The sequence below is a fragment of the Xenia sp. Carnegie-2017 genome, unplaced genomic scaffold (genome assembly GCF_021976095.1).
Source record: "Xenia sp. Carnegie-2017 unplaced genomic scaffold, XeniaSp_v1 HiC_scaffold_30, whole genome shotgun sequence".
Lineage (NCBI taxonomy): Eukaryota > Metazoa > Cnidaria > Anthozoa > Malacalcyonacea > Xeniidae > Xenia > Xenia sp. Carnegie-2017.
The window spans coordinates 712,570-728,262 of record NW_025813494.1 but is presented as its reverse complement, the minus strand read 5'-3'; the positions used below and the strand labels follow the sequence as shown (position 1 = coordinate 728,262).

General features: G+C 36.0%; 1 protein-coding gene across 1 annotated transcript; it reads right to left on the bottom strand.

Moving 5' to 3' along the window:
* Nucleotides 1–308: 308 nt before the first annotated feature.
* Nucleotides 309–5,871, bottom strand: LOC124455264 (fibroblast growth factor receptor 3-like). The gene is made up of 12 exons (XM_047005954.1): nt 5,601–5,871; nt 5,207–5,505; nt 5,100–5,126; nt 4,154–4,392; nt 3,227–3,563; nt 2,173–2,476; nt 1,968–2,100; nt 1,721–1,892; nt 1,225–1,335; nt 754–938; nt 548–670; nt 309–469 (listed from the first exon to the last, which is right to left on the bottom strand). The coding sequence occupies exons 1-12, from the start codon at nt 5,849–5,851 to the stop codon at nt 395–397; spliced, it is 2,256 nt and encodes a 751-aa protein (XP_046861910.1). The 5' UTR covers nt 5,852–5,871; the 3' UTR covers nt 309–394.
* Between the last annotated feature and the right edge of the window lie 9,822 nt (nt 5,872–15,693).

Sequence of the window (15,693 nt, the reverse complement as noted above, 5' to 3'; positions counted from 1 at the left end):
CCCTCTTTTAAACTTTCTTGAGAGTTCTGGCTATCGCTCCAGCAATAACAATCATAACATGCTATTTCAAAGCAGTAGCAGTTATATAGCCAGTGTTTGATTCAGCCATTTTGTATTAACATGTTTTGTATTTGGCGGCTTTATTATTAGTAGAGGAAATCATATTCCCCCCATTCGCACGAAATTTTTCGCTTCGAATTTATCGCTTCGCGCGAAAAAATTCGCAAGTGGAAGTCCGGCTTAAGTTCGGTCTTCATGCAAACACAGCTATGGACCAATCACCGAACCCGTTTTAGCTATTGTGTTTATTTTATAATTATCAATCAAAGCAAATACTATATCTTATATAAATAAATTTTCAGGTATTGATATGAGCAGTTTTTAGGAACAGGACTTACACATCGCTTCGCGTTGTGTAAACGCGCTCAAATAATGCTTCCAAGGCCATCCACTTGACTGGAAGTCGACCCTGTTTTAAAAAAGTTTTTGTAATGTGAAAACAATGTACCAAGATCAATCGAAATACATTTTTCACAAGATTACATACGTCTGTGGTCTTGCGATAGTAGTCAATCTGGTGAATATCCCTTGCTAAACCAAAGTCTGCAATTTTCATTACTCTATCTTCACCAACTAATATATTTCTGGCAGCAAGATCGCGATGAATACACTATAAAATTATTGCTGGTGTAAGGATAAATCATCACACCAATGCTTGTACCTATGCAGTGATATAGTTCAATCTAAAGCTACCTTTCTTCCTGACAAGTATTCCATTCCACGAGCAATTTGATAACTGAAGGAGATGAAATCCCTCAAACACAACTTTTCTTCTCCTTCTATCTGCATGGTGTTTCCGTTTCGGTCAGGTCTTCTTTCACGAAGATATTGTCGTAAGTTACCGAACACTGCGAATTCAACGACTATCAATGGCGGTCCTGTAAATCAACGAGTTAGATGGCTTATTGCTAAATGACGATGTACTGCTTTGAAGTTACCGTGAACTTTTTATATATATTCAAGCACTCGTTAACTTTAGGTACTCCATAATTTTTTTAAGATTTTTAAAAGTTTGCTCGGCTGCTAAAACTTTACTTATGATAGATTCGTGTCGTAAGAGCAAATGATGGCTTGTTTTTATATCGTATGATCTCACTAAATTTCTTTAGAAAGTTAAATTCAGACCATATCAAAAAATCTTGTTGCAAATTTGTACCAACTCACCATTTTGAGTGCAACATCCAATCAAGTTTATGATATTTTTATGACGACCAATACACTTCATCACTTCCGCTTCAGAGATGAGATCCATCAACTCCCTCTCGGTAGCGTCATCTAATGGATAGAAATTACAAATACATCCATCAATTATGAAAGTATAACTACGTCGCAATAACTCTATATTCTCTGACTCTTCCCATCATGACCTAACATTTGCCATGATATTTAAGCAATGGAGAGGAATGTCGAAAACAAAAGATTAAAACAAAATTGGACTTTACCAATAGTTGTACGAAATTTAAGTGAAAAGTGAGAAAGTAGTTTATTAGCATGAAAGGTGTTATTTGTTGTTGTTAGATATGTTGGAAAGAACCATCTAAAGAAAGTCTGAAATGCAACAGAGAGCAACTGTTGTTGTTGTTGTTGTTGTTGTTTTCTTGGTCGAGCTACAAGCTACACCAAGTCGTTTGTATCGTTGATAAAGTCTTTAAAGTCAAACCTTTTAACGTCTTCACGGCAACGATAGTCTTTCCCGAGTTCTGTTTCACCACATCAAACGCCTCGGCTTTAAGCACTTTACCAAAAGCACCTTCGCCTATCGCGTGCAAAAGATTCAAATTTTCTCGATCAATTTCCCACTCTGGATCAAGATGTATCGTCATTTCACTGATCTATTCAAAGGATAAAAAGTAGTGGTATTTTTGCGTTCAACTTTGGAAAATTGTTTCGTTTATTGTGATACTCACGTGCGATAAATTCGAGTCTAGTCTTACATGGCGCGAACTCTTCAACAGCGGATTCGTCGAGCGATTCGAAATCGATGATGTAGAACTTGTAGTATAGTTATTATGTAAATTATTAGTATTTCGTACGTCATATTACGTATATTACAATTAAGTAAAGATCTGTATAAAAGTAATATGACTAAGCAATAAAAAGAAGAAATCTCACAATATGACAGAACTCAACATCTGTCTGCCATTCGGAGGATTGATTGGTACGCGATACGCCGCAAAGCCCTGCCTGTGTTTCTTGTGTTTTTTGCGCTTGCATATTAAGAAATACAAAAACACTGATCCCAAGAAAATTGCAGCAAAAACACTGCATACTAAAATGATCAGTGGCGTAAGTGATTTCGGAGACGATCTCTCGATCGATTCCTTGGTGTTCACTGATTCTTTCATTTCCGGTAGCCTACCACTGGTGCTGAACAACGACAGAAATTTTGACGAGGTTGAAGGCGTTGTAACAATATCTGCAAATAAGCATTATTAATTTTACAAAAAATGCAAATTCAAACCATGATTACAATAACATTTCACGTAGTACAAAACTGGCTTCGTAAGTCTTTCGATTTTTTAATTGTGCAGACTTAATCTTATTTTTTGATTTCCTGCGGTGTGATTGGCTGCGGCGGCAAGCGACTACTTTCGATATCTTGATGGTGCTCCAAAAGTGTTGTTTTTTTAAGCGATTTTGTTTACTATATAAATTGCAAATTTTTAAACTTTATTCAAAAGCTGCGTAAGTTTATTAAGGAGAAAGAAAATTTTTTTCAGATGGTAGTTACCATAGCGAGAGTTAATTTTATCATCTAGACGAAGTGAACTTTGTAAAAAAACAATCCAATTTTAGTATCTACATCAAGCCACATCGGTGACTTTGCAAAGCGAATTTCTTATAGAAATAAAAAATAAATGTTATTTTTCCGTCCGGTAAATAATATATAGATGGATTACTGGAGGAAAAATTTTTTCTTAACGTTTAAAAAATCTCTTATAAGAGAATAATATACGATTTGAACTGTAAAATCATTGAAATAAAATATTGTTTCGAAGATTACAAAATTATTTGTCGTAAGAAAAACACCTTTTTTATGAGTTAACGCTATCCACGCTTCTTGCAACTGGCCCCAGATTTGAAAAATAATAACACCGAACTATCTGAACTATAATAATAACACTGAACTGTCCAAAATGTAGCACGTACAGAAAAATGCACCAACCTGTTATGGGTAACGTGGTCACTGGCTTTGGTAAAACATGCAGATAGAAAAATATTGATTCTGTATAACTCTCCCCATTTGCATCAAGTGCGATCTCACAGTAATAATATCTTTCGTCTTCCTTAGTCACGTTATCAATTCTGAAGTTAATACCCAGATATCGAGAGGTATCGCCAATCCATGTGTATTCGTCATAGTCCAAATCTGGTGTGAAAGGCTTCCGTTGCTTATTTTTACCTTTGCCAACATATATATACCATTCAAACCATGGAGGGTAGTCACACATAGCCTTACAAGTGTTGGTCGCGTTGTCACCTTCGTACACAGTTATGTTCTCCTAAAGAAGAGGAATTGGCGTCGTTATCATCATTGCTTAAAAACATAAATTTATACAACATGAACTTTGAAGGCTGGCTAAATGAGCTAAATAAATAACTAAAAGGCTACCTTATAATGTCTGAACTTGCATGAAGCACAATTTTACCACGAAACACACGTGTCTGGGTGTCAAATCCCGCAATCTAGTTTATCGTTGTAAATCAACTGTCTTTGGGATGTGGGGAAAAAAGATTATGGCTGGTTTAATTGGAGGCTTTGAATGTAAGGCGGGAGGTACCATTCCAGTTATATTCAATTCAATGGGTTGGCTACGCCACTGCACACAACACGCCGATACTTTTAAAGCTAATACCCGGGGCATCTGAATTTATAGCGAAAAGACTATATGCTCTGTTTTGAATGAGTGACAAACACAAGGAAACCCCATTACGTTTACTTGGTGCAATTGCCGGAAGATGATTGTCTTTTGGCAATTACTATGTTATGTTATGTGAACATGATGTCTGGTATTGTAAAGGCAAAAAATTTAAATATGATATTACAAAGAGTTTTCTATTACGTTGCAATTCCACTTGGTTCGTTCCACACGAAACACTTGTAAAATACTTGATCTTTCATCTTTAAGTCTTTAAATTTTAACACCATTGTATGTTCTGTCAATGGGTCACCGTCTGCCGTGTATCTCATAAGTTGGTCTTCTTTATACCATTTTATCTTGGGGGGTGGCCTTCCGTAAGCATCACAGGTTATTTTCATGCTATCTCCAGTATGATGCAAAAAGAAATTGTTCCAAATCTCCCATGGATCTCGAAAGACAGGTGCAACATCTGTAAAGAAACCGAGCAGTGTTTAGCATAAAAATCAAATATTAGGTTTTTGTAATCGAGCACTCTTTTAAATTATTGTAAAATTATAAAATAGCCTTTTAAAAACACGGGCGCTGATGAACTGATTGATCGAATTGCTTAATAAACCTTTGTTTCTATAACTCTATATAGAAACACAAGAATTTCAGTCTCACAAGTTGCGTGGTTTGCGTGGTTTGCGCATACAGAAAATAGAAACATTTTACTTGTTCTTTAGCAACTCAAAATAAGCATGGAAACGCTCGTACTTCGTGCTAATATTGTGTTCTATTTCTTAAATAAAATAAATTAATATTGATTGCAAGAGTACAAAAATTATCATGTAACCAGTGATAAACTCAATACAGTGCTGCTTCAGTATGAAACAATGAATAAACTTATGTTTACGAACAGTGATGTAGCCGCTCAAACTGACACATTTATTGAAAGTTCTTCAATCATGAAATGATTAAACAATTGTTCCAAACTATAAATATAGAAGGCCACGAGGCTGCTCTAAAATGGCGAGAAATTCATGATAACTCGCACATTCCGTTATTTAGCGCAAGAAATTATTTCATTTATAATAAATAACCCATGTTTTCATACAATGCCTAAGGATCGCCATATAATATTTTGATATTTGTATCAAAAGCCTTGAAAAGAAGTCTGAAAATATAATACTCACCCCCCTTTTGTTTTGCTCAACACTGGATCTGAATAAATTAAATGAAAAAGACATATAGCATTATACGAAAATTAGTAAAGTTATCCATAGCAGGAGTAAAGCTCTCACCGAAAATTGATACTGTAATCTTTCTGCTCACCGTTCCAGCTGCGTTTTTAGCATAACAAACGTACTCCCCAGCATCTGTCCATTGGACCTTTTTTAATCTGAGCGCTCTGTTTTTTTCAGCTGCTTGAAGAACAAATTCGTTCAGGCAAACTTCGTTAATGCCAGGTTGATCCAAAATGCATTTCCTTTCATCGACTTCGAACTGATACATTTTACCACGGCATTGCTCTATTCCCATGCAGCATCGGCACTCTTGATGGTTGACAACAAGATGCAACGAACAATGGCCACATTCACACCTTTAATATTGGCCAAATTGTATGTTTCCATAAAGTTATCATAGCTAACGGCAGACGATTCAGATCAAAGTAACACACTAAGAATGACATCTTACCATGAAGTAACATCAACACGGGCATCAAAACGATCTTGCAGCATGTCCTCAACCTGCCGTTCTTCTGCGACTGCAGCTTCGTACTCAGCAATTTCATCGGGCGAAGCAAGCGGTTCAATATTATCGGCAAATGGCAAAATTTCCGAATTAGATTCGTCCGAATTTGCCGTCATGAATTCCGATGAAGAAATCGATGCGTTTGTCTCAATCGAAGACTCAGAGAGCGAGCTAGATCTCGATGAATTTGGCATTTTTTTGCTCTATTTATGTATTACTTTGTATACTTTCTTGTGCGCTTCTTGCCGTGTTAAGACTATGACGTCACAGACCTTTGCTGATTGCAAATATTCAAAATGGCCAATTTTAATGGCGGACATGAAAATTAGACATTTCAAATGTTCATAACTCCCTCGTTATATTATTATTTTTGCTTACATTTTACGAAAGCAATAATTGATATGTGTTTAAACTATTGAATGCTAAAATCGATGATTTTTCAACGTTAAGTTTTCGTCATAGAACCACTTTAATATTGGTGATTGGACATGAATACGATGTCATGACAGAATAAAGACTCTTATCCTCTTCTGTCATTGCAAGCAATTATTTCCTTTTCGTCCGTCTTATAAATACGTTAAGAAAAACTTAAAAGTGAATGTGGAAAAGTTCTTATCGCATCATATATCATGTTAAATGCTTTGCGTTAAACTTAGAAGATAAAATAGGTAAATTATTATTCTTTACTTTAGTAATCAAACTGATTGACACGCCCCTTACTCGAGTTCCTTCACTGTGGTATATTGCAACTGTACTTCACTCATTTTTTCCTCGTAACGCATGCTGCTATATACATTGATGTGTTTTTCTGACAACTTTTATGTTCGACTCACAGTAATCAATGTTTTGCTGCAACATGGTCTCCAACATTGAATTAACTTATGCTGATTTGTTTGAAGGTTAGTGAAAACTTTTTTCTCCGCATTCATTATTATTAATCATTATTATTAATGGTGAATACCATTTGCAAGTGCCTCGTCTATATCATTTTAACTTCAGCACACCTCGCACATTTCTACTTTTTAGGAAACGTATTTGAACTGAGATTAGCATAACAATGCATCCTCGTTTAAACATGCACATATTACATACCATAACCAGTGGCGTAGCTAGGAAAAATAGTCACTCCCGCCAATCCATCTCGCGCCGGAGGCGCGACCCCACTAGGGGGGTCCGGGGGCATGCTCCCCCGGAAAATTTTGAAATCCAGAGCCTTGGAAACAGCATTTCCTGCGATTTCGAGGGCGAATTATTTGTTGTACAATAATTTATAAAAACCCATTTTTGTTAGCTGCATTCTTTATGTGGCAATCGTTGAAACTGCAACTAGTTAAAAAGGTACTAAAGGTGGCTCAGAGAAACGTTACGCAGGAGACAATTGTCCCCTAAAACATAATTTACTCATCACTGCCCCTGCATAAACAGAAGAAATTTGTATTAGCACAAAAAATAATATAGTATACGACACTTCTAAAGTGCATAGAGAGAGATTTTTCTTAGCATTCTACTTGTTAGTTTAAACTTGTTTAGATTGGGGCAAGTAGACAGGGATGGCTTTATTCTTTAAAGTTATGCTTAATTTTCTCAATGAAGTACCATGTATTATACGAACAAATATCAAAACACATACTATACTCATCATTTATAAAGAAAGGCCAGCCTCCTGGGTTTTCTACAAATTTTCAACCACCTCGTTATGCAACACCTCTGATTCCTCTTTCTTTTCAATGATATCTTTGTGAATAGATATTCTACACAAAGAGCTAAGCCGACCTTGACCCATTCTATTTCTTAAATAGCTTTTACCCTTTTAAGCAAGAAAACGACCTCTCTACTGAAGCACTTGCCACTGCCAACACACCATTTTAACAAATTTACCACTTGACCTAAACTCGACTGGAGATTAAATTTGAAGATGTATGTAAGAACCTCATTACTGCACTCTTTGTGAAAGTCCTTGTCGTTGTAAATGAAGGAAAGTTGACTCTCAAAGTTTGGATGTCAAAAGAGGACTATACTTATCTTTGAGAAGATTGATCTTCTCCTGTGGAACTATGCCCTTCCATGTAGTAAATAGTTTAGGATTTACAAGGTCTAAAAACTCGAACTGATTAATATCTTGAAATCGTTCACTTAGCATGCCTTTAAGGGAATATATAATCTCAAAATAAAGCTGTTTGTAATTGTATCTACTATCTGCTCTGGTTGCTGGTGGGCCTACTTTTTCTAGTGCAGTTTGGTAAAACTCAGTGAAAGCTTGATCTGTGCGAAGTGACACAATAAACTGCTTGAAATTGTCAATCTTGCTTATGCCATAGTTAAAATGGGTTTCCCTATTTTGAAGAATGGAATACAAAATTGTGGACTGTTCTAAAATCCTGTAAAAAACACACACTAGAAAACAAAAGAGAAAGCTATCAAGATAATGCAGTAAGCCACTTATTTTACTTAATGACTCATCATCCCACCCAGCTGGTTGTTCAAGTACCCCCTCAAAAATATCTAAAAGTTTTTCATAGTTTTGTGCAATACATTGATTAATCTAGAGCGATAATACCATCTTGTTTCACCAGGGCAGGAAACTCAAGGTTGTTAGATGTGAGAAAAGCTTTTCTTTTGGGGCATTGCTTGTAAATGTGCTGAATGTAGCTATATTAATAAAAAGATTTTAACAGGAGAAATTGATGAGGCTGACTGGCATAGGACCAGGTTCAATCTATGAGCTGCACAATGAACAAAATGAGCAAAAGGATACTCTTGTCGAACCAATGCTTGAACACCATTGATATGGCCAGACATGACAGAAGCACCATCATATGTTTGTAAAACCAGTTTTCTTTTATATTAGAATACTCACCAAGTTTATCTTTGACAACTTGTGATATTGCTGTGGCATTTCTGTTCATACTTACATCCACAAATCCTAATTGCCTCTCCATAATTTCACTTGCTTTGTCAAACCGAGCAATAACACTTAGCTGCTCTTTGGTGGAGACATCAGATGCTTCATCAACCTGAATACTCATAAATGTGCAATCATTTATTTCCTTTCTGATTTCATCTTCAATAATTGAATCAAGACAGCTGATAAGACCATTTTGAATTTCTGGGAGACTCCAGTAAATCTTCTGTCACCAACTATATCAGATTCTGCTAGTCTACTGTGCAGTCGACGCTCAAATACAGAATCAAACTTAGCAAAACATTCGAGCAACTCTCTATAATTACCTTTGTTCAAGCTACCTTCGGACTCATTGTGACCTCTAAATGGCAACTCTTGCTTTGACAAATACAGCACGGCCTCAGTAACAGTTTTAAAATTTCTCGATTTTGTCTTACCTCCTCATTGTGACGCTGAATCTCATTTCTTCTAGCGAGGGACATAAGACAATCAATTCGTTCACTAGCTCCATACGTTTTCCATGTCTTAAATGCAGTCAAATGCGATTTAGATTTTCATGCTTCTTAGCATCAGACATAATACTCCGCATATCGTTGTAGCCATTCTTAGTCCACGATGGCGATGTTTTTGGGGAAAACATTAGACATGGCCAACAAAACACTTTCTGCAAGGTTGTACTGCCACACAGCCAGTCCTTCGCCTCATACCAATCTCTCTGAAATGCTCTTCCTTATTTTGGATAGTTAAATCAGGAGTAGGCCGTTCATGAACGATAACATTCTGTTCGACCGACGATCGAGCAGAGAACGGTTTAGCTAATAAGCTATTTACTAAATCAACATCAGTTGAGCAAATCGCAGTCGACTTGAAGCCATTGTGTCATACACAAATACAAAATAGCAATTTGAGAGTAAACACAATGGAAAATTAATACCGACAATGACACGTAATTTGATAATCACTAATCGCTGTACTCGTATTAAAAGGTCGAATAATTACAACCTCCGCCAATTTAAAATAGCGGGAGTTCGACTATAAAAACAGCAGATTTGAGCATGCGTCAAGTCCCTTAGCCAACCAGAATTCAAAACTTCTTATATAGAATTATATTGTATGTTCCGCCCTCTGAAGATGGGCGGAATACGTGGAGAATCGCGCGAGTATGCAATGTGCGAGAAAGGCGGTTGCTAGGTTACATAACAAATCTTGAGATTTTGCTGTATTACGATTACGAACCACCTAATAAAAGCGTAAATATGAACGAATAAAACATAATATTACAAATTGTTCGTGAAATAATGTATATCTTATGTCCAAATAGAATATTTATTATTTTTTTGGGAAATTTCTACTCCCGCCGGGCGGGAGTAGCGGGACCGCTAGCTACGCCACTGACCATAACATACCACATTAGCCAAACTCGCGGAACGTTTAACTCGCACTATTCAAATCTTTTTGCGATGAGTTAAATAACTGATTTTGCTTAGAAACGCCTGCATATTCTTGAATTTAATATGTTGTTTCATACCAGTAATCTTCAGTTTTTAGTAAGTTTGTCATCTTAATTACTTTCATGTCGAGGCATGCTTTAGTGTTAGCATTTCGATGGGGCAAATTACAGCATTCTATTTAATGAGGATGTTATAGGAAGTCGATTTTCTTATGCTATATATCCAGTATCTTAGCTTACATTTTACTCGTGAAATAACTCTTGTCGAAATTCGTACACTCGCTCGGTTCATACTTCATACTGTTTTACTTGATGGGAAATTTTCAATTTTGCTTGACTCAGTTGACTGAACATTAATAGCTAATAACATTTAATCAAAGAAAGCAACAAAACCCTTCGGTTTATAAATTTATTTTAGATGTCTTAATTGTTCAGTCGTTTTTTGTGTCATGATTAAGATCAAGTATTATTTCAATCGTTACACAACTATAAAGTAGTGAATCATTTTATATACTACAAATAAAGTTTGATTATATAATACAAACTTCAACATCTTAATTTTTGCAGCTTAAATACAACGTTGCAAAGTTCGGTCGCGAAATACAACAAAATGTACGACCGTTTATCATATTTTATGTAATGTCAGGTTGATTTCTTTTGAAAATGAAAGTATTTTGAAAAGAAATTAGCAAGGCATAGCAGAATAAATGTAGTGATATTTCCCCGCGGTTAACATAGGATTGACGCCAAAGTAACATATATGGCTTGAAAATATCGACCAAGACAGAGTAACGCAAAAATAGAACTTTCGTATATGAGTCTCTGCTCGCCGAGTGTAAAACGTTGTTGTTACAAGTTGCAATTCCTTTATGATAAATCAATATTTTAAAGAGAATTAATTTTTATTGTAAACAAAATCGAATTTACGCACTTGTCAAAGAACGGTAAATCCGAGTATAGGCCCGTTTAAACGATCCAACAATGTTGGACCAACATCGTACAACATTGTTGGATGCACATTGGATAATGTTGGACGGTTGTGTTTAAACGATCCACGTACGGATCCAACAATGTTGGACCAGCATTTAACTACAAATGAATTGTGGGATACATGAGTAGTTTTATGCAGTGAACTGTCAACTATAGTTCACTGGTTTTATGTCAATGACAATTAATTACATCAACATGGTCGACGCATTTAAAAAGCGAAAACTTGCTGCAGCTTTTGCTATATTCATCAGTCTTGACGAGCAAGAAAAGAAGCCCACTCGTGGAAGAACTCGTCGATGGATTAAAAGACGCGGAGAGATGGGTTACTTTAATACTATCGTTAGAGAATTGATGATGGAAGACACTGCGTCGTATTGCGAAATGATGCGAATGTCATATAAAGATTTTAAATACATACTTCAAGAGATTGCATCGCTCATTACTCCACAGAGAATCAACGGAGGGCAAAGAGTAATTTCCCCCCGCAGAAAGATTAACATTAACTTTAAGATTCCTGGCCACAGGTGAAACATTCCGAAGTATGAGCTTCCAGTTCAGAGTATGTGTGGCTGCAATATCATACATTATTAAAGAAGTTTGCAAGGCCAAAATTAAGCATCTTGGACCAAAATTTTTCAAAGTTCCCTCAACCAATGAGCAATGGCTTGAAATAGCTTCTAAGTTTGAAGAAAGGTGGAACTATCCAAATTGTATTGGAGCTATAGATGGGAAGCACATTGTGATGCAGCCACCTGCGAATGTGGGCTCCTATTACTACAACTATAAGCATACTCATTCCATTGTACTCATGGCTATAGCTGGACCTGATTATGAATGCATCTATGCTGATGTTAGAACAAATGGAAGAGTTTCGGATGGTGGAGTCTGGAAAAGTGTGGACTTTCCAAGGCAATAGAAGATGGTGCAGTGTCTCTTCCTCCACCAAAGTTGTTACCTTTAGGGATGGTTGAAGTGCCTCATGTATTTGTTGGTGATGATGCTTTTGCATTGCAAAAAGACATGATGAAACCTTACCCCCAACACGGCCTTACAGATGACAAGAGAATTTACAACTACAGACACAGTCGTGCACGAAGAGTGTCAGAGAATCTTTTTGGAATTATAGCCAACAGATGGCGTGTTTTCAGGTCTGTGCTTTTGCTTTCACCTAGAGCCATTGAAGATCTGGTTTTAGCTGCAATAATATTGCACAACTACCTCAGAAAGAGTACATCCTACAGTATTTACTGTCCTGTAGGAATTACAGATAATGAAACAAGTGAGGGAGAACTGATTCCTGGTCAGTGGCGCAATGACAACCATTCTGAGTCATTTCTTCCATTATCTGTACCACCAACAGGTCACAATGCTACAACCGATACAAAGAACATTAGAGATAACTTCAAGGAATATTTCTGCAATGAAGGAGCAGTTGAATGGCAGTGGAATTTAATTTAAAAGTTAACCATTTACCATCTTGTGAACTATGAAAATGTTGACATAGAACGGTAACTGACAATATAGTAGCTCAAACTATCCATAGTAGTAAAGCTTTTTGGTGCAATTTCATTGTAGTAAACTAGTAAAGCTTTTTGGTACAATTTAATTGTTTAAGATCCTAGCCTTAAATGAAAAGTAAGTTTTACAAAGCTTTTTACATAAAAGCACATTGGAAAATTGCCATTTATGAATTTAATTTACAAGTCATGGTGAAGAACATAAATTGAATATTGTTGCATTCTAAAAGCTTTGGTACATGCCTTATTCTATTCTTTCTCTAAGACAAGTTTTTTATTCAATTTCTTCCCTAAGTAAACAAATTGATGTTTCTATCTAAAATCCTCTCTTTGATGCTGTCACTTAAATTGCAGTCTAAATTTGTTTTTGATCTCTTTCAGATATCCGAACTCTAGAAAAAGCAATTAGTTTCAGTATTTTTGATGGGTTTCATTTTTTTCAATTTTAATTTTGCATATGTTGACATTTTTTACCCAATAGCCAATAATAAGATGAATTTTATAAAATAGGTATAAACATGAATAACAAATATTTTGCAGTTCGTTCTGTTCATTTAATGTAGTCGAGATCATACAAATAATATTTCAACATTGTGAATTAGTATTAAACATTCCCATAAATGATCCTTGGTTCATTGGAACACCAATGTCTCTATCCTGATGATGGATTATAGGCAGGAAAGATTGCGCACTTGACTGCATTTCAAGTTCAAAAATTATGTCATTTATTTTCTTTTCTGCTATCATCCTAGTCCTGCTGTCAAATTTGTCCAACTTCTCTGAAATATACATAGCAAAGTAGCATTTCTTTTGATCTGTTTGTGGCACAACTGGCTCCTTTAAAATTTTAACACAAGTTTCTAGGATCTCAACCTTTTTTTGCTTCACTTGTAGCTCTTGAAGATTTTTTTTGATGGCCTGGAAGATGAAATTGATGCACAAGCTCCAGGTGTAACAGGGGTTTCACACCCTTGAAATTCACTGAGACTTCCCTCAAAACTACTATCTCCATCAGTTGAAAACACAGAATCTGGAGTTGAAGTTTGTCGTGGCATATTATCCCTGCTTTTCCCAGCTTGCATTATTGGAATTAAGAACTGCAACCTGTCCCAGTAAATCCATGAAGATTTATAGGTTTCAGAAAGTCCTTGTCCAGACTTTGTTTTCTTAGTTTTCCTAGTTCTCTTCAAGTTGAGCTCTGAGACACACATTTTATTCTTGATATCAGCAATTTCACGTTCTAGTGCTTCTGCAATTTCTTTGTAGGCTTTATCTTTGATGTCTCTTTTGTGATAGTCTTCACAGAATACGTCCCAAAGACAAGCTCGTTCCTCAAGCATATCTATTAATTGTTGGATGTCAGATTCGCTCCATTTTGGCCATTTTTGGCGCTCCTTTCGCTTTGTATTATTTGTAGTCCTACAGCTTTCTTTCCGTGCTTTTGTTTTAGAACTAATATTGTTTTCTTCTGATTGCTCTGCATCGAAATTATAATCCTCAGTCTCCTCCATAATTATATCGAAGTAGATGGTAATTCGCAGACAATCATGCATACATGAATTACACTGGTCAACAGCAAATTTGGTGTCTCAGTTTTGTAAACTGATTTTGGACAATTTTGATGTGCTGAGTCCAAAAAATAACACTATTTTTGCTGTGTCAGGTCGAGATTTTAAGCTATCGTTCATTTTCTATTTTTTAACTTTTAAATACCCGAGAAAGGTACAACAGAAGTACTAACCATTTACCTTTTAAAGTTCTATTATCTGAACAAATTTAAATTTTTTAGCAATAGCAATAAAAAGAAGAAAGCATTTGAATAAGCAATATTTGATTGAATTTCAATTAGGGAGTTTAGGTTTTGCGATTATTATGGGATATTTAAAGATAAAATAGCTTTATTTAGCCCATACTGGAATTCAATGGTAAAACTTGTTAAAACACACCAACATATTAATGTAAGTAAAAAATAATAAAAAGTAGAAATAATAAAAATAAGCCAGATGTTTTTTGCTATGTTTGTGGTGAATACACACTTGCACCAAATCGCAATACTGTCACCACCTTTATCAAGCGCGTTTACTATGCATATTTTGGCATGAAGCTCGGCGATCAAGACAAAAGTTGGGCACCTCACATGGTTTGCAAAAGATGCAGAGAGCATCTCCGTCAATGGAGCAAAGGCACGCAAAAGTCCATGAACTTTGGCATCCCCATGATTTGGCGAGAGCCTTAAATCATGCAACCGATTGCTACTTTTGTGCTATCAATGTCATGGGAATTAACAAAAAAAATCGCACAACACTGGAGTATCCCAATCTACCGTCAGCTATGCGCCTAACTCCTTATAGTGAAGAAAACCCGTACTTGTATTTGAAGATACAAGTATTGAAGAAAGCAGTAGTAGCCAGGATGAAACTCAAAGCATTGCCACTACCGATGATGCAACCTTTCCCGATGACAATGATGAGCAGCCAAAATTGTTTTCCAAAAACGAACTAAACGATCTTGTTCGCGATTTAAATTTGCCAAAAGACTCTGCCGAACTTCTTGCATCTCGTTTAAAGGACAAGAGCATGCTAAATGGTAAAGTTAAGGTAAGTTTCTTCCGTACCAGGCACCAGGAATTTTTAAGATATTTTGCTCAAGAAAAAGAAGTAGTCTATCGCAATGACATAGTAGAGCTACTGAAACATCTCAGCGTACCTGAATACAAATCAGAGGACTGGCGACTTTTTATCGACAGCAGCAAAAAGTCCTTGAAATGTGTGTTGTTACACAATGGAAATCAATTTGCATCTGTGCCATTGACACATTCCACAACATTAAAAGAACAGCATGAAGCAATTAAGTACGTCCTAGAAAAAATTTCTTATGACCAACATAAATGGCTGATTTGCGTTGACTTAAAAATGGTCAACTTCTTGCTTGGTCAACAGTCTGGATTTACCAAATACCCATACTTTTTATGCCTCTGGGATAGTAGGGATCGTACTCATCATTACGTGAAAAAAGAATGGCCAGTACGTGAAGAGCTTGCAAGTTGTAGAGCAAAAAATGTGATAAACAAGCCTCTAGTTGACAAGGGACGTATTTTATTTCCTCCACTGCACATAAAGTTCGGTTTGATAAGGCAATTCACTAAAACTTTGGATAAAGATGGACGGTGTTTTCAGT